Consider the following 19,602-nt stretch of genomic DNA (forward strand, 5'->3'; position numbering starts at 1 on the left):
TTTTGCAAACCAGAGTTGCTTCTCCACAGCTACTCCTCAATGCCCCCACTAATGGTGGTGTTTTCTAACAAATAGTTCTAGGAAGCTGAATATTTGATGGTTAGGGCAATTTTATTTTTATGTTTTCACTTCAGAGGCTGTAGTCTGGGATTCTGATGGTCAGTCAGCAAGGGAATCCACCCCATGGCAAGAGATGATGCTCTCAGAGCTCTGAGGTCAACATTTTTCTAGCAAAAATACAATCAAGGAATGGCCAAAGCCCATGCAGTTTTACTGATAGAACAATAATTGAACATTTCCATGATGATTGCCCATAATATGCCTATTTCTAACCAAAGTTCTCAGCTAAAAATGAGAGCCTATTCAAAAAGCAGTTTGAATATGGAATGCCTATATATCACAGAAAATGCTGCTTATGTGAATTTTACTAATTAGTGAGATTTATTCATAAAATAGGGCTTCTTTTCTACTACAGTTATGTTGCAGTTTGTAGTGGCTAACAAGTCCCGATCTGCCACCACCAGCTTTGCTTTCTGTGCACCTGTCTTCTAAATAATAAATGGAAAGATGCAATTTGCAACAAATTTCGTATGGGACATAAAAATGTAAACCAGATTAGGAGCTGCTGAGCAGCAAACCCATCATCTTGTCTGGAACATAAAGTCACAAAAATTATAATTGCAGATTTCATTGTGGTATACAAACTGCTAAATGTGCCCTAATTGGATGAAGTCATAACAAATTTATTAGCATGCAAAACTTAGTCAACATATTTTGTTTGCATTATGTTTTGTGTAGTAAGGCAACATGTATTGCTTTCATGGTCTCTCCACCTTCCCCTCTCCTACTCTAAATACTAATAACAGCACAAAGGTTGAGGATGATAATAACAAAACAAAAATAATATGTCCTCAAGTTCATATCATAGAAGAAATAATAAAGACTTTTAATTTTGGAGACAAGTTATGAAAAATGTTAGTGAGAACCTATCCAAAAAAAAAGGGACCTGGAACAATTTACTGATTTTACATGAAGACTTATAAAACTGCAGGTGGACAATTTGCCATTCTGCACATCCAGACTGCTGTTCCAGCCATGGCTGAGCTCTATAGAAATGTCTGATTTCTGCTGAGTTTCAGTGAGCATTTGTGCTACATAGCTTATTTGTTCCAGTTACTCTGGGCTGATGTTTTATTTGTTAGCTATTACCTAACCACTTCTGTAGCTATTGAAATGTTCCAAAAGGCAGAGAGGTCCAAACTGGGTCAAATGAAGTGAAATCACTGAATTTAATGGCAGGGAAGTCTCAAACAGGGAAAAAGTCTTACAGTTTTAGGCATGCAAACAAACACTTCTTTTTCTGCAAATGACAGTTAAGTCTTTCTCCAGTTTGGGACTCAACAAAGGTTTAAGCTCAAAACTGGGCTTAAAACTTCTCCTGACAGCCCCAGCAGAAATGGGATAGATACAGGTTTTGGCGGTCTTAAAACTAGAATATAGGGCATTCGCTGGTCTTAGGAGTTTTAGCAGAAGACAACCTTCAAAGTTAAAGAGGGGTCTTATAGAAACAAGCTTTCTTCACGTTCAAACAAGTGTCTTTCTACCAATGGAACTTCACATGTTGCAACCAAAAAAATACTTTATCATCCCTTGATTTGTCCGGCAGCTTTTGGTTTCTACTTCCCAGGACAGTGTTTAATTGATATCAGATCTTGTCCTATTCTAGTCCTGTAAGTAAAAAAGAATAAGAGTACTCAGGACAGAGTTCAGTGTTTATACCAGTTGGTAGCCCTGATTACCTTTCTTAGCCCTGATTCTTGATTCAGAGCGAGAAATGGGATCAGTTATTTTCCTATATCATTAAGTAAAGAAGATTAATAGGATAGACGATTATGGACTGATCTTTGAGCATATTTTTAATTTTCTTACATCCTGACCATGCTCATTGCATTGCAGAAAACTGCTGGTGACAGTCAGAAATCTCCAAAGCATCAGTGCAGCCAAGAGAGTGAAAAAAACACTGCTTAAGATGACTCTTACAGTTCAGTCACTGCTCTGGGGAAGGCTTTGTCCCGTGAGCAGAACAGTATGGGGCTGTGCATGCAAACTGCTTCCTGCATGTGATAACGTGTTGGATAGATGGAGATGGCTCAGAACCCTATGTTCTCAGACACCTTGTGATGGTTTAGGTTTGGTCCCAGAACTGGTACCTGTTTTTCTAACAGGCAGAGCTGTGAAGTATAGACTGAGTGGTTTATGATCACTACTAGAAGTTTTGCTCCTCTTTTCCTGTCACGAATTACTGCAATGTATTCCTGGTGCATCTGGCAGCAAGATAACATTGCAGTAGGAGGTGAAGTGACTCCTATAATTTATACATCACTGCAAGTGCCCTATTTAATGCTCTTCATGGAATACATTGTGCAAGAAGCTGAAACAAAGAAAAATAAAATTACAGTTAGTTCATAGGGCTACTGTGTTCATTTATGGCTTGAGACATAAAGGGAATATTTGTGCCTCAGTCCAATTATCCTGTAGTTTTCTGTATGCATTTCCAGTGCTAGAAATATCACTGAGCTGTCTCGAATCAGACTTTTAAAATGCTTAGCTGAAATACACATGGACATCTCTGCATAAGCTACTACAGGATGAAAATTATTCTTTATTTACAAACTTTCGAAATGTTAGCACTTACTGTGGCTATACATAAAGGAACTGAGGGGATTAAGAAATAGATTAATTTTCCTATAAATAAAGTTAAAATACTTGTTAAGCTTATTTTTTTTTTATATAAATCATAAAGCCCTCCCCAAAGGAACAGAAAGAAAGGAAATGTTGCATTTTTTCCAAATTATTTTGTTGCAAAGTGGACTAATTCCTTGTCAACAGGCTGAGGTCTTAGCATCTGTCATGGTGAATTACAAATATGGCATTTCTAATTTGAATTTGATCAAAAAGATTTTTTTTCCTAAATTATCTTAAAAAATGAGGTTGATCCATTGGTTGATGGTTGTACCAGTGTACCATTGTACCATTGGTTGTACCATTGGCAATGGCTGATCCATTGTAGCAGTGCTGATCTCTGCTTTTTGCTAGCCATGCCATTTTGAAACATGGGAACACTGAATAAACTGTAGGTTTCTTACCAGTCTTTAGGATTTTCACATATTCACAGTGTCAGAAAGAATACTATAGATGGATACCAGGGAGCTGGCTTTTTTTTCAGAACACAATGGTTTTCTATCAATGTGATATCAGCAACTCACTCTGCTCTACAACTGGTAAGAAATATTGACATCAGATTGCTATAAATCATACAAAGCTCTCTGTAAACTTGCACAAGACCTTCTCCACTGGTGCGCGAATGATGAACGATTTTCCTGGTGTGTGAACTTTGAGGGTGCATTCACATTCCACTTGTATTCTTGCTAAAGTTGGATTTTCTCACTTCTATAATGTGTATGAGAATTATATAAGAATGGGTGCCATGGTTTAATCCCAGCTGGCAAACATTCACAGTGTAAATACTGGGGTTCTTATTTGTACAGCAGTACCTAAAGCTTTGCTTCATGCTTCAGACATACACAGACAACATGAAAAGGCAGTTCTTGTGCAGAAAAAAATTAGTAAGTGACAGTTATTAGTATTGTTGTTACATGTTCAGTGGTCTGGAGTTAGACATCTCCACAGCATAGACAAAACCAGATGGTAACATTTTGAGTAGTTCAAAGAAATGCACTGATTTTATAAATAATAATTCAAGAAAAATGGGCACATTACTCAATGCTCCTGAAGGAGTGTCTCAAGAAAGAAGGATCTGTTATTTTTCTTTCTTTTAAAGATGTAAAAGACCATTAGTGATTCAGTTCTGAAGGTATTTAGAGGAGGCAGAGCTGAAGCACAAGGTCCCACTGTGATACCGAGACTGGGATGTGTATGCAGAGAAGGAAATTAGGCCCTCACATCACTTCTTCACAAATGCATGTGGGTAAATGTCATACCCACTCACTTCAAAGGAATTCCCAAGATTTTTCAGTACTTGTCTGGATTATGAACAGTGAAATGTCCACGAATATCATGTCCTTTAATTCAGGTATAGAAGTGATAAGTTAGTCAATCACAGGCAAGTGTACGGTCTCCATACAAGATAATGGGAGTGAGAGGAAGCAAATGCAGACCAGGACAGAGGTGGAGGAATATGGTCTTGTTTCATTGCTGAGGCTGTCTGGGGGAAAACCATTTGTCTCACAATCCTCCATTTAATATTGTCCTTTGTTTTCTCTCTCCCTTCACACAAGTACATGCATATGTTCTTGAGGACTTACTTCCTGATTTTTCCTAGAAAAATTTTCAGGAAAAACTGTTGATTGCACATGAACAGTTGCTTGACTTATTCTTTTTGATATTCCCAGACAAAGAACCTGCCTGCAGGTAGGTATTACATAGACCTTAAAGAATTAATGCAGTTGTCAGACACCAAAAAAAATGAAATTAGATCTATGTCCATGCTCTCTGAAACAAAGCAGTCATATTTTTCAAGATTAGTATTCAAGATTTTCAGTAAAATAACTTATTAGGCCCCAGTTTATGTGCATGTATCATTAATACATGAAAATAGGTTCTAGGCAGTTCTAAATCTTTTGTGATTATTAGTTGTTAGCCGTGAAATAAAGACGTGTTCTTTGACAGTTTTCACAGCTGTTTCCACCATTTTCAACATCTTTTTAACCTAGAACCAAAAACCCACTTAACTGAAGAACAGTCTGTAAAACACATTATGTTTACTGAAATCAATGAAATAAGGCCAAACAAAGAGTATGTGGACTCATTTTCTATATGCAGACTTCACACTCTGACATTGGTTGAAAAATGCAGAAAATGAGCAAATTAGTAATTGCAAAACTGAGGTTTTCAGAAACAGTTAAGTAATTTGCTGACTTGACTGAGACTTTTTTCTGATTGAATAAGGAATTTTGGAAAGGCAGAGGATTTACTTGCATAAGGGTGAAGTAAAGAAATCATTGAATCTGGAACAGATTCCATTCATTTTCATGTCAATCTGCTTTAAAATCCTAAAATAGAGTATAATCCTAAAAATTGGTTTTTAAAATCAAGCTGAAACTTAGAATCAAGATTTCCACATAGATTGTTGAGTAAATAAATGAGTTCTAGTTTGTTTGAAATTAGACCATGTGCTACTGGTGCCTTGATTGATGCAACCTCATTGTTTTTCTTGAGCTACACTTCATTCTGGTTTGATTTGCTACATCTAGTGTATATATTTTCTTGCAGACTGTATTGTGGACACTAGTAATACTGAAACTGTTTCTTGTAGCTTTGTAATGCATATGCATTGAATTTCTTCTTTTGGTGAAAAAAACCACTTTTCCTCAGGACTGTTTATCATCCTTGTTTTGATGAACACGGTAGAAAAAGAAAGACAATATTTCGCAAAGGTATGAAAAGGTCTGTAGCCAAAATACTGGCCTGAATTAACATTGTATTGCTCAATTTCCATGCCAAGGCTTTCTCAGACCAAATTCGAGCAATGTGATATTAAATCAGGTCCTTAAAATTCTATAGAGAATTTGCTTTACCCCTACTGCTATTTGGAACAGCTAGAAAGATGGGAATCTGGGCAGTCACACCTAGCAAACGGGGAATGCAGAGTTTTGCTAAGGAAGTGGGAAGCTGGCTGCACAGCATTCACACAGGACACAGGGCAGAGGCCAGGGCTTTGCATGACACAGGGCACTGTGTCTATGCCAGCACTCTTTTGCAGCTCAGGTTTTCTGCATTCAAACAGAGGCATCAGAGCTGTGCAAGCAAGCCATTGTGCTTCCAGCTAACCATTTCCAGTGCCTGATAAATTCAATTAATATGGTGGTATAAAGTAATTGGTATATGCCAGAGGCAGCTTATCAAACCAGTAACCATGCTAACAGACTGCTGGCAGTGAATGAGGTTGCTGAACCTGCTGCCAGACAAAGGAGATGCAAGCAAATTGTAAACTTCTTGCTGCTGTTTTCTAGCAATCAGTACAGTGTGAATTCTCATTATCTCTTGCATACCTAGTACTAGGACTGTTGCTACTAATTTTAAACCACTTGCTAACACCTAATTTAAACCTCTGCAGAAACACTGGGGTATTGTAGTGTGTGACTAGTCATTTGACAGCCTGTAAAGTGGCAGGTGGATGCTGACAAGTTTGAGAATAAGGTATTCTCTAAGGATATTGCTTATAAATGGAAGCAGGAAAAAATCAAGGCAAAAGTAACCTATAATGAGGATGCATGTACCTGAAATAGTTGAACCTTAGGCTATTTCCTTCTAACTGTATAAAGACCTGAATGAAACTTTGTTCTTCTGTGTTGACATGCTATTCTGGCCTATAGGTTTCAAAATCAGCACTTCCACTGAGGTTAAGAGCTATGGTCTAGATCTGGGACTTTGGTGGTTTAAATGGGAGCTGGCTTAAACAGTAAACTCAGATCCAGATACAGCATATGTTGTGAATGTACCCTTTAAAAAGTTACAGAAAAGGGATAAATGAAAGATGAAAGCAGTGAGAACACAAGAATTATATTCTGAAATAAAACAAAGCTTTATAGATATCTAAAACTTTTCTTCTTGTGCTAACATCAGAGACACCAGAATTGTTTTATAAAGTATGATAAGAGAAACAAAGAATTTTAATAATTTTATCAGGAGAAAAAGAACACTAATTATATTAAATGCAGTTCATGTCAATCCTGAATTCCATTTGTCTTTCTTTTCCCACTCCCAGAGAAGCATATAAGGTTTTGGAAATCATAGGATTCCGGCTGAACAAGGGTAGCTATATCTGCAAGTTGTATCTGAGCCTTTGGTTACCGGGTATAGTTCAGTATTTATAGCAGTTGCATTTCCAGTATGTGTGCATATATATATTTTGGATGTCTTGAAAACCTGGCCCCTTCTTTTCCCAGGCACATTATCAACTTTGTCAGTAATGGATCTGACTTGATGACAGTATTTGGAACAAACTGAATGCAGTGTGCTTTCAGCTCCAACATTCAAGCCATATATATAATGTCTGTGGTGTAGACATTTATCTCTTCATGTAGTAGCTGCTTAGTGAAGGAAGACAGGCAGGGAATCACCCACAGTCGTGAAGATGAATGTGGGTTTATGCACCTCCAGCTCCTTTCATGAGCAAGAATCATTCTGTGCTCTGCAGGCCAAACCATCAGATTCCTCACTCTTTACAACTACATTTTGGCATTCTCCTGCTGAAAACTGGTTCCTAGATAAGGTGGTTTGGATTTTTTTTTCCTTTTTCTTTAATGAGAGGAGAATTATAAGAATAGCAAACAGTGAGACTTTGATCTTTCAAAGCTCATAGCAAAACTTTTCCTAAGGTCAGTGGTACCCAAATGTCACTGTCACTAACACTGTACATTTTTGGTACGATGAAGCCAATCTTACAGTTAGCTGCCACCAAAATTTATGTTTCCAGTGTCCCTGCTCTTTTCTTGCTTTAACACTGGTGCTCCTCCGAGTCTTCAGGGAGCTAGAGCTGCAGGCAACTTACTGAGAAAATGATACTGGCTTAGCTGTCTGCACTGGTTGCCCACAATTACAGCAGCTTAGCTCTAGCTTGAACACACACTATCAGCAGTGTAATATTTGTGTTTTGCTTTCCTTATGTTATCTTACTTGCAAAAGCACTTTTTTCCCATTTAGGGATACTTCAGTTTAAAATGTAGACTACCTACTGACTCTGCTGATCAGTCAAAATTTCTGAAACAAAGTACCAAATTACCAAAGATTTCTCAGAATATGCACAAAACTGGGAAAATTACTTCCTGTAGAAAACAAAGAAACAGAGGTGCAAAGGTGAATGACAAATGTAGAAGTGGGGAGAGGTAGGCACCTGAACTAATAAAACTGAAAGAATCCTTGTTTGGAGGATAGGAGCAATGCAACTGAAAATGTTAAAATATACTAATAAACAGGGCAAGACCACAGGGAAAAAGACTGCTAAAAACAGTTTATATTTTCCATTTTGGCTAAAAATTAAATTCAGTTTTATGAAAAGTATTTTCACAAAAGCTTCTTGTAAAACTGTTTGAAATATTCTGCTCAGCTCTGCAGAGCATAGTAACTTATAAACCTCATTGATTTGACATACTCTATCAATTGCCACTGTACTACCAACTAACCTATCTCCCTTTAGACTTATGGTTGACATTTTAAAAGGTTGAGAGAACAACCTTCCACCTCTCAACCACAGGGGAAAAAGAAGTTACTTGCAAAACCTGCAGTCCTAAGGAGTTGGTAGGATTTGTAAATTATTTGAAATCGATATATTACAAATCATTGCACTTGGAAATAAGCATTCTATTCTGTGCAAAGAGAATGTTTAGCTTCTTAGCAAAACAACCTTTTTAGCTGTGGATGGTGTTCCACTACTAGACTATTTTTATAACTAGCTAAGTTAGCTAATGTCACTTTAGAGATATTTTAATGCATGATATCTTTCCTTCTGAGAACCTTCGAAAATTTCAACTTCTAGGAAGTAAAGAACCTGGGTTTGCACACCAAAGAGTAGAACTGATACCTTAATAATTTTCCCTTAAACACTTTCTCTGAAAATAGGTTATTGTCTTGTTCCCTCAAACTCAGTCAGTGGCTGACAGATTTCTTAGAACAAATGCAATGGTGTGAGTTCGAGCTGGCAGCTGTAGGTGCCCTGTTCATTGGGCAGCTGTGTTGTGTGTGCAGATCTCAGCTCCTGTTCTTGTTGAATCCAGATACCATTATGATCATGGAGCATGGAAATGCAGTTAGTTTTGTGGTACCTCTCTGACGTGAGAGAAGTGAGATTCTGGCTTTGGATATAGACTGTTCCAAGTCAGATGAAAGTTCATCACTGAGCTACAGCAGCCACATGTGGAACCACCTCATATTGCTTCTGTCCCATGGCAGCTTAGTCATTGATGGACAACCCCTGGGGAGCCAGTTCTTGCCTCCTTTTTAGAGCCAGTTGAAGCTGGGTAGGAAGGGAGCAGACTGAGATACACCTGTATTAGGCCACTGGGGGTTTTGAGCTGAGTCTCTTGCACAAATTTAAACCAGATCTTCATCTGGTTTTGAAACTAGACTGCAACTATCCCACTGGTTCTGCAGAGGAAGCGCTCAGGTTTGTTTTTCAGATGTATTCGTTGTAATGAGGTGTTGAAATTGCAGTGAGCTCAGAAACCAGTTCACCAGAATCCAACAATGCTACAGAAAATCGACCACAAACAGGTCTACAATGATAGCACACAGAGTGAAAATTAATATGTGTCCTGTAAATAATTGCCTTCATGCCTCATTGCAAATGCAGTAGTTAAACATTTCTGTCTTGTGAGTAATTTCCTATTCACAGTTTGTGGGAAGGCATAAATGTAAAGAAAACAGGTTTGGGGTCCTTTTGTTGTTTTTTTGTTTTGTTTTTAAGTCTGCTAATTTCAATTCACAAACACCATGGGAGCCTGCAATTCCAATTTTCTTTTCACAGTATTAATGAAAACTAGGCACTGAAAATAGTTAGATTTTTCCCTCTAAATTTTAAACCACTTAGAAATACAGTCAAGAATAATAACTTTCTAATCCATTATTACACAACGTAAAACTGTGCTCAATTGCTATTATTTCATGCAAAGCTTTTCATAAGTGGTAGAAGAGGCTTTTAAAAATCAGTCTGTTCTAAGCTAGTCTTTGAGACAATCCAAAAAGGCTGGTTGTATGCCGTTGAGAGGAAGAGCTGTGCATCAGAGAAGTTGTTTTAAGAGGGAATCATTGCACCACAAGATGACTTTTGTTTCCTCTCACTGTTATGGCAAGGTCTGAACATATTTATTGTCTTTATGATTTTGTCTTGTCAAACTATCCTCAATTTATTGTTCCAATAAATAGATGGGTTCAGGTTTGGGGGTTTTGTTTAGATTATTTTTTATTCTTAAAAAACAGAGTAATTTTTTGACTACATTAATCTTAACATTCAGCTATAAGGTATTTAACTTCTCATATACAGTAAGAAACTATGTCTAGGATGAGGTTAGTATCTTTTTCATGCTGCAGACACTAACAGTGACTGCAATGGAGTAGCAGACAAGGTTATCCATAGCCATACCTCTGCTGTTGTGCCAGGAGCCAATGACTCTGTCTGGTTCAGCTACCAAGATGCTAGGAAGACAACTGCATCACATGTTTCTGCCAGAGCTGGGAAGCAAAGAGCAAAACCTTATAATCTTCATTTTCTCTCCATTGAGATCATCTACTGTCCCTTGCAATAGTTCCTGCCTTGCAGGGGAAAAAAAAATCCAGGTAAATTTCCTTTGGGTACTCCAGTCTTATTCAAAGGTCCTGCTGAAATAGAAGGCAGCTCCTTCAGCAACGTTATGGATGGGGATTTATATATGTTTTAGAAGTTTAGGCTGGCCTTTTTCCAGTGGCCCTTTCCTTCCTGTCTCAGAATAGGACACTTGCTTTAGTGTGTACTCCATTGACTGTCCCTACCAAAAATGCTCACAAACAAACCCATGTGCTTTGTAAAACCTTCCTGTTTCCTCCTCCTTCATTTGAGAGGCCTTGCTAGTTTAAAAGCATATTTTGATGTAAATGGAAGAAAAATAGCAAGAAGTCCTTTTCCTTGATGAACTGCTCCTTTCACAGAAGTCCAAACAAATGTAACAACAGATGCTTTGAAATGTTATAAGTTTAAATAACATTAATGTAGTGGTTGAATGTTTCTCAGACAGATGGGATAAATGAGATAATTGTGAAAACATTCTTAAAATAAAAGGAAACCATCAGGTGAAAGGCAGGAGTTTAGGTAGTGTTGAAAAATATACCTTAAATGTTTCTTTAGGTTGCAAAGTTAGAAGAACATCTTCCTCTGAGCAAGCTGTTAAGTGTCACTTAGTAGACTTTAATTGTAAAGTTAATTGATGGCATTTGGCCCAAATCACTGTATTTTAAAGAGAAGAAGCAGCTGTTAGTCCATCAGGTATTGACAGAGTTTGTTCAGTTGCTTCTATTATTTCTCAGACAGAAATTAATTTCCTGAAATCACATACAGTAGGATAAGACTTTGTCTCATTTTCATTCACTATGGAAGTACTCAGTCTTTGTTCTGCAACAATGCATTGTCTTATGTAAAACAATAAATGACACCCTATGTGTAAAAGAATTTCCATTTTCTACAATAGCTACAATGAAGAAACAGGATCTAAACCAGCCACAGACTGGAACAGACCACCTTTCTAGGGTGGCATCTACCCTGAAATGATAAAAAAAATCTTAAAACATTCTGAAGTGAAACTTCAAGATCTCTTGTGTAGTCATACAAAACACCAATTGTACTAACTCATAACAACTAAGAACTTCCAGAGAGAGGAAAAAAAAAGTTAAAATGCTATTTTATATGAATTACAGGCATTTTTTGAGTCTTATAGTGGTAACTCTGTTCTTTTGGCCAAATAAAATGTCAACTTCTTTAAATCTATTTGGGATAACTGCCAGGAAATGGTGTTTCAGCAGTAAGAACACAAATCATAAATAAATAAATGATGAGTAATACTAAGGTGGGGAAGAAATTTATTTCTTTTGGAGGTTTGTGGATTTTTTAATATGTTTATTATTCATAGGTCATTTGTAGATGTCTGTAGTTGGTGGCTGCTTTCAATTCTGATTGTCCAAACTTGTTGCAATTTTTTGACCAGTGTAGATAGTTTGACTGGCATTACCTTTAATGTAGCAACCTTAAAATCATAATCTTCCTAATATGTCTTTACGGTGCAAAGAAAAAAAAAAGTGACTATGAGATATAGTGTGATTTTGTGGACTTTAAGCAAGACACTTAACTAATACACTTCAATAAAATGCTATCTGTAGGCAAGGCCCGATAACACTAACATTATAAATATATTGTAGGACTAGTGTTTAATAGTACTCTTAGTTAACATTTATATTTTAGAGATTGAATTTTTAGCCATGCATAATGATTTAAAATTCAGTTTCTATGAGGCAGCTTGCATGCTTAATGAGAGTGTTCTGCACTGCTCAGTGGGAAACCCTGGTTCACTCATTGCTTTTGTTCTCCTGAGCTCTGCCAAGGCTGGCAGTGCTGAGGGTGCACAGCACCTCAGAAGTTTGGAAATGCTGAAATAATCAGAGCAATATTGCGTAGACTCAGGTCACTTCATTTCTGTCCATGGCACTTGCTAAGTTAGAGAAGATCCATCTCAGCTATTGCCTCTTAAAGCGATCCTATACAAAAATAGAATTCTTCTTCTCCTGCTGCAAAATGCAATAAAGGAAAGAGATCATGAGAAACACATAAGCATTGTGTGTGCTGTGAGCATTTAAACTAGAAATTCCTCCTGGAATTAGGGTTTCATTTCACATGGCTGTGCAAGGAGACAAAATGTGCCAGACAACACAATAGTTCCTATCAAGAAGACTTTACAGTGTGAAGACATAGGTCAGCTCAATTCATCTCACAACTGAAAAGACCAAAGTCTGGCCTGAGAGGTGGGTTCTTAGGAGGCTGAGTTCTTGCTCTGGGCAATTTGAGAGGTTTCTTTGGGGCATATAACATTACTTGAAGGAATGTCTGACAATGGCATCAGTGATGAAAAGAGGGAATGTGGGAAGTTTAATCAAAAAGCACTCTACAGTGTAGCCATATTCAGGGAGGACTCGGGATTAGAAAAGAGAAGGTAGGGCTGGACAGCTTTCTAAAAGTAAAAAAAGTAAATATAATTAATTGAAAAAAAAAATACTAGGAGGGAAGGAGAAACTGAGAAGCTTGCTGAGGGAAGTGTAAAGGAGAGTTGAGGATACCTTATTTGTAGTCAACTTATTGGCTGCTGTCAGACATTTTCATTTTTTACTCCATTCTATTTGGTAAGCTGTCTTATCATTACTGTCTTCTCCATTAATACTATAGTGTCACTTTTTGTTCCTTACAGAAGGAGAGAAAGAGAGAGGGAGGGAGGGAGGGAGAGAGAGGGAGAGAGGGAAATCCTTCCTCCAAGGTGTTCATGTTCCTGCATATAAATTTTGGCACACCTGTTATTTCAGATTATTTAGGCATTCTTTGCTTAATAACACACTTGGACAAACTGCACTTTGAAGGCTAAAATAAAATGTTCCCTTCTGTCCTTTTCCTTGTTTAAAAGCCTGTTTGCTTGTGCTGACAGACATGAAAATGGAATGGGCTGCAAACCTAACTGTTTTCAGACTAGTAGAGTTTGGGTACATTGAGAGTGTCAGTCCTGACCCAGTGAGTGCAATTAGAAAGATGCATGACTGTAGCAGGTAGATGTGACTAACTGCTCAATGCGTAAACTCAATAATAACCTCTCCCTTATTTCGTTATCTACCCACAGCAAATCCTACCAGGGCAGGAGGAGGAAGGGAGTACCCTGGCTCGTCCGAGGTGATTCGTGAATCCAGCAGCACAACAGGCATGGTGGTTGGGATCGTGGCGGCGGCAGCGCTGTGTATCCTCATTCTCCTGTATGCCATGTACAAGTACAGGAATCGAGATGAAGGATCATATCACGTAGATGAGAGTCGAAACTACATCAGTAACTCAGCACAATCCAATGGGGCTGTGATCAAGGAAAAACAGCCCAACAGCGCTAAAAGTTCCAACAAAAACAAGAAAAATAAGGATAAGGAGTACTATGTCTGATCTCAACACCTAAAAGAACGCTTGTATAGAAATAGTCTTCATTTTATCTGAGACATAATACAAACTTATTTACTTTACTTTTTATGAAGCACATTCAAAAACAAACAAACAAAAAAGACAGGGAATGCAATCAGAAAGGAAAGACTGTTTTTAAAAACAAGCATTTCATGCTCTTGTTTTTCAGAAACAGGAGCTGATAAATTCCCTAACATCCACAGTGTTTTCATTTACTCTGCCTGTCTTTATGTTGCTGGAACGTTTCTGAAAGACAATGATGACACCACGCATTCATAAAGCAAGGAGTATTACTACAACATCAAGGCACAATATGAAACAAAACAAATTTAAAAAAAACAAAACAGGAAAAAAAAAAGAAAAAAGAAGCTACCTATGATTCTGGATTTAGCCAAAGTGCTAGCGCTTTCTTGAGAAGTAAGTTAGTCTTATTGTCAGAGAAGACTGTCATTATATATGGTGACTCAACAAGCAAACGTAGTTTGCCATCTGGTGCAGTGAAGCAGTGATTGGAAACTTGCATTTGAAACAAAGTGCTGGCTTTTCTGAAGACTTATGTAGAAATACTTTCAAAAAGCCCCTTTCTGGTTGTGAGGAAAATAGTACGGAGGCCTTATTTTCAAAAACAAAAACAAAAATCTGGAATATAAGGCACATTTCCACAAAAAAAAAAAAAAAAAAAAAAAAGGAAAACGAGGGCATAGATGCAATCATTGGGAAATTTTCATGCACGCTTAATATGTTATTACATATGTTTATATAAAAACACATCTATATGTGCTTTCTGGACTGTGATAAGTGATGTTTTATAGCCTGTTGTATAGAAAATGCAAACTATATCTGCTCTTCAGCCATTTTTGGTAAACTCAATGTTATAAGTGTTGCTAGGTATAGAGAGTTTTATGACATCTGGAGCAACAGACATACTTCAGTTTTTTTGCAGCCATTATAAATTGTCCCAGACTTTTTCCCCTTTTTTTTTTCTTTTTAATTTACAGTGTAGTGGTTATACTAAGGGGGATGTGTATGAATGTATATAAGAGTCAGCTAATTTTTTTCTTACCTGTACAGCCTCTATTATGTTGCAATTAAGTTTTAGTAGTTTGTATGAAAGACGTGGACTAGAAAGCAAAAATATATCTCTACTGTAATTTGTCTTCTCCCTCCTATCCCCATCTCTTGCTCCTGATATGCATCAATGAAGTTGATCAGAATGGCCAATTTTCCTAGAAATAACATTCATTAATTAGCTAAATATTTAGTGACTTAAACTGGCCTTTGGCTTCCAGTCAAAGCTTCACTATTGGAGAGCATGGTTTGCCTTACAGAAACCTTGTTCTTAGAAATTATGAGAATGATGAGTTACTTGAGAATCTTAGGAAGTATCATATAGTGTTTATCTGGCATTCAGTTATATGAACGACAGCTACTACAGCACAGGGTGGTAAAAGATCTAAAATACCCATTTTAATTATCCAGGCTGATTCTACTGCAGAATTTATCCCTTTCTCCAAAAAAGGAAATAATCTTGAGGTGCACGATAGTATTTTTCAGTGGTGGGCATTTTGACATATGAAAAAGTATTTTTAGGTAAGTTGATTGTGTAGTATTGCAAGACATCATAACCAGACAAGTTCATCATGTTTTAAAATGACACAGCTTATCTTGCATATATAAAACATTAATGCATTTTAGTTAAACATATTAAATATAATGCTGTAATTTACATGTTAAGTTTGGGGTTTTTTCTGGTAATATTTCATTAGTTTCACAGCAATAAATCATAGCATAACATTTTATTTACATGGAAGTTCAAAGGGAATACATTAGACAGAAAGAGGGTAGTTCAATAGAAATAAACCAAATCATCAGAAGGCCTCCTGGGAGGGATATAGATATTGACATTTCACAGATAGGAAGGAGGAATTAAAAATTAGCTTTAAACAGGAGACACAAAACATTTTGTTGTGTGTTATTCACTGTAGCTGATGAAAAAAAATTGGAAACTGGTACAGCTATCTATCTGGGAGTCAAAGCACTTTAAAAATACATGTAGCTGACATGAAAACACCTCTCTTGAAGTTTGCCCACCACATCAAGGTGTGTCATGTTCCATATGTAAAAAAAAAATTTATTTTCATTAGCATTTACACAAAAATGAGTACAGGTTCAAAAAAATCTATCTGATGTTCATTTCTTAGATTGTGTGGCATTCGTAATTTCTCCCACCTTTACAAGACAGCTGTACTCAGGGAATGGCAGGGGCAGGTATACTGGAGGTCATTGCTGGAAGCAAGAGACTTCAGCTGGAGAGGGGAAAGAAGAAGTTGAAAGCCAGGTGGTGTTCAGATTTCAGTGGTTGAAGATACATAGAAGAACAAGAATAATCGGTTGACAGGAGATTCGACACAACAGAATATGATTTGGGCGAGATGAAATGGTCTTTCTGCTTGGTATTGATTGCATTAATGAAATAGCATTGTCAGGCCAACTTCCAGGCAGTTTGGTAGGTCAATCTTGAACTAAATCCATACATCAAGGAAAAAAAGATCTGCTACTATTATAATAAGCAAACACAATTTTAACACTGTTTCTGAAGGTTCTCCTTTTTCCTCTTTAATTTCGTAATTTAACAAAAAAACAATTATGGATGTATCAGAAGTGCCAGCAAGTGGATTTAAAATTCCTTTTTGTTTAAAAACAGCAGCAACAACAAACAGACATAAACCAACTACCTAACATAAAATTGGATCCTTTCTCTATAATAACCTAATTTGTTTGACTGAGATGGCTTCATTTCTATGACTGTATTGTGTTGCCTTTTTTAACAAAACACTAAATAACGTGTGAAACTTTCAACCCTAAGACATCAAAGAGAGGCCCAATGCCCCTAACCTTATAGTGCTTTCTGTGATAGATATTTACAATTTTTTTATTTGTTGCAAGGCCAATTTATTCATTATTGGAAATGCTAAGCAAGTGGAATTTACTGTTTTGTTAATAAAAATGTTTCTTAATACAAATGCTGGCTTGTTTCTTCTCTTGCTCTTAAATCAGGAGTACATGTTCATCTTGAAGCTCTGAAAAAGTTGGTGAATTGGTATGAAGTTGCAGGCATTCATGTCAGGAAAGAATAACCTCAGAACTCTTTGTACACTTTAATGAAAACCTTCTACAAGTCTTGTGTTCAACAAGCCCAGTTAGAAAATTATTAATGACATCAATACGTTGTTTGCTTATGCACAGGCTTGCTTAATTTGCAATTTTCTAGCTTTTTTTTAAATAAAAAAATTTCAAACTTGATATTTCACTACTCCTATATATGAAAAAAGAATTTCCTTCTTTTTCTGCCACTTTTTGATTTCTGTGGTGGAAATAAGGTGGAAGAGAGTAAGGTAATGGGACGAAAAGTGAAAAGTTAAAACTGAAAATATTTTCTCTTGTCTAGAAGATAGTTAAAAAATGGAATGGGAAAAGGAATGTATTTCGGGTCCTTAAAAACATTCTTAGATAATAATTACAAAATTTCAACCGGAGCTAATCCATTACATAAGTACTTTCCTACTTAGCATGACATTTAAATTCATGGGTAACTTCAAGCAAACATCTAATCCTATTGATTTAAGCAAGTGTCTAAATTTGCCTAAATGTATTGCTGAATGGGGATGGAGTTAAGCTTTTGGATCTAAACTCCAAATAGAATTTAACTATGTATCTTTTTAAATCACATCAGTAGCTTTTTGACTTCAATAAGATTTATTCATCTGCTTAATTACACATAGACCAAAGTATTTTAGATAATTTAAGTTATGGAATATGTGGAGAAAATCACTTCTATCTTTAATTGGTATAGAACAGTTTGAAAGTTCTAAACTGCTTTGTACTGGGATTAGGTCTCATGTGTGTGTGTATGCTTCAGTAAATACTGAATATTCCACTTAGGAAAATACTTTATACACATTTAAAGAAACTATGACAATAGTGATTTTTGGTCTACCACTACTACAAAAAAACCACCAAAACCGAACAAAACAAAACAAACAAAAAAACCCCACCAAACAAAAAAAGCATTTAATTATAAACTTTTTAATTCTACACTTTATTTACTTTTTTTTTTTTTCCTACATCTATACTGTGCTCTCCCTTTTACCAAAATCCTAATGGCCTCTCAATACCTGCATCATCCATCATCATCTAGTCACTATAAGTGGTGTCCTCCATCATCAATCATCACTGTGGCCAAGTAGCTAAAAAACGTTCCTAAGATGATGAAGAAAGAAACAAAACTAAACAACACCCCCAAATGCAACTTAGAATAAGGGAAAGAGTCTGTAAATGACAACTGTGTTTGTTAATTCCTCCAACATGACTTCTTTATAGTTCAACAAAACAGTTTTAAATTGGGTTTCTGGGTCTGATTTTCATGTGGATTATAGAAATTTGCCTCTACGTTCAGTACAGTCCTGTTTAGATGTGCTTGGAAGTATCACGGTGGATCGGCCACATTTGTCAGTACAATTTTATTTGGCATGCAGGCTTTTTGCTTTATTTTAAAGATCCACTCTGTTACAAAGTCTTTAAGTATTTCAGTGTAAAAGTGTTCCTGGCCCTCATGGGAGTGGGGAGAAAGAGAAATCCACACTGTATTTAATTCAATTTATAAAATGACGAATGCTTGGGGATGATAAAACTGCTTGCCTGCCAGCCTCTGACTTCTCTGGATGGTCTGTTCCTGCTTTAGTTGGCCACTGCTTGTCATGAAAACAGAAGCATCCCCCAGGGGTTAAGCTTTGAGCTAGAAATTTCAGAGAAGAGAAAAAAATTGATACAGATCAGCTCAGTTTTGTGAGGTGCAGGGACAGAACTCACCCAGTGCTTTACCAGCTCACTTTGAAAGCTTCTTCCTACTGAAGGCCTTCAACAGACTTCAGCCATCAACTCTGACATCTGGAAAACAAATATGGCCCCCCACCTATCTCAGTCACTCACTGCTATACAAATATCTTCATCTCTTACAGTAATAGAATCATAGAATATCCTGAGGAGGAACGGACCCACAGGGATCATAGAATCATAGAATCATAGAATAGATTGGGTTGGAAATGACCTCCAAGATCATCAAGTCCAACCTCTGATCCAACTCCAATTACTATATCATGGCACTAAGGGCCACATCCAATCTCTTTTTAAAAACCTCCAGGGATGGTGAATCCACCACCTCTCTGGGTAGGCCGTTCAAATGCCTGATAACTCTTTCTGTAAAGAATTTCTTCCTAACATCTAACCTAAACCTCCCCAGATCATCGAGTCCCAACTCCTGACCCTGCATAAGAGACCCCAGGAGTCACACCATGTGCCTGAGAACATTGTCTAAATGCCTCTTGAACTCTCTCAGCATTGGTGCTGAGACCACTTCCCTGGGGAACCTGTTCCAGTGCCCAACCACCCTCCAGGTGAAGAACCGTTTCCTAATATCCAACCTAAACCTCCTCTGACACAACTTCATGCCATTCCCTTGGATCCTATCTCTGGTCACGAGAGAGAAGAGATTGGTGCCTGCCCCTTTGCTTCTCCTTGTGAGGAAGCTACAGACCACTGTGTTCAGAACAAGCACATTTCCATACTACATTGCTCCTCCAGTGGGGCTGAATTGTGGTAGACTTTGTTTTTTTCTTAAAGAAAAGAAAAGACGACATAAAGGGTAAAGTTATTTCAAAGGTTGTGGGATTCTCAGTGGGTAAATTGCCTTTAAGGACAGTAATTTCATGCTGGCATACACTTGAGAGGTTTGGAAGTCCAGGTCAGTAATCCTCAAAAACATCCTTTTGGCAAACAATAAAGACATGAGCTCGTTTGTC

At 37.1% G+C, this 19,602-nt stretch overlaps 1 protein-coding gene across 38 annotated transcripts in view; it reads left to right on the forward strand.

Moving 5' to 3' along the window:
* The window catches only part of NRXN1 (neurexin 1), a 706,226-nt gene extending 689,459 nt beyond the window's left edge, over positions 1–16,767 (forward strand). For 30 of the 38 annotated variants that reach the window (XM_027659296.1, XM_027659281.1, XM_027659282.1 and 27 more), the window contains one exon: positions 13,422–13,729. In XM_027659296.1, the coding sequence (XP_027515097.1) occupies positions 13,422–13,729 (308 nt within the window). Of the gene's footprint in view, positions 1–13,421 lie in introns of all 38 variants that reach the window. The other 8 variants (XM_027659276.1, XM_027659316.1, XM_027659314.1 and 5 more) reach the window with 2 other exon arrangements.
* The last annotated feature ends 2,835 nt before the right edge of the window (positions 16,768–19,602 follow it).

Source organism: Corapipo altera, unplaced genomic scaffold (genome assembly GCF_003945725.1).
Source record: "Corapipo altera isolate COAL_440 unplaced genomic scaffold, ASM394572v1 48, whole genome shotgun sequence".
Classification (NCBI taxonomy): Eukaryota; Metazoa; Chordata; class Aves; order Passeriformes; family Pipridae; genus Corapipo; species Corapipo altera.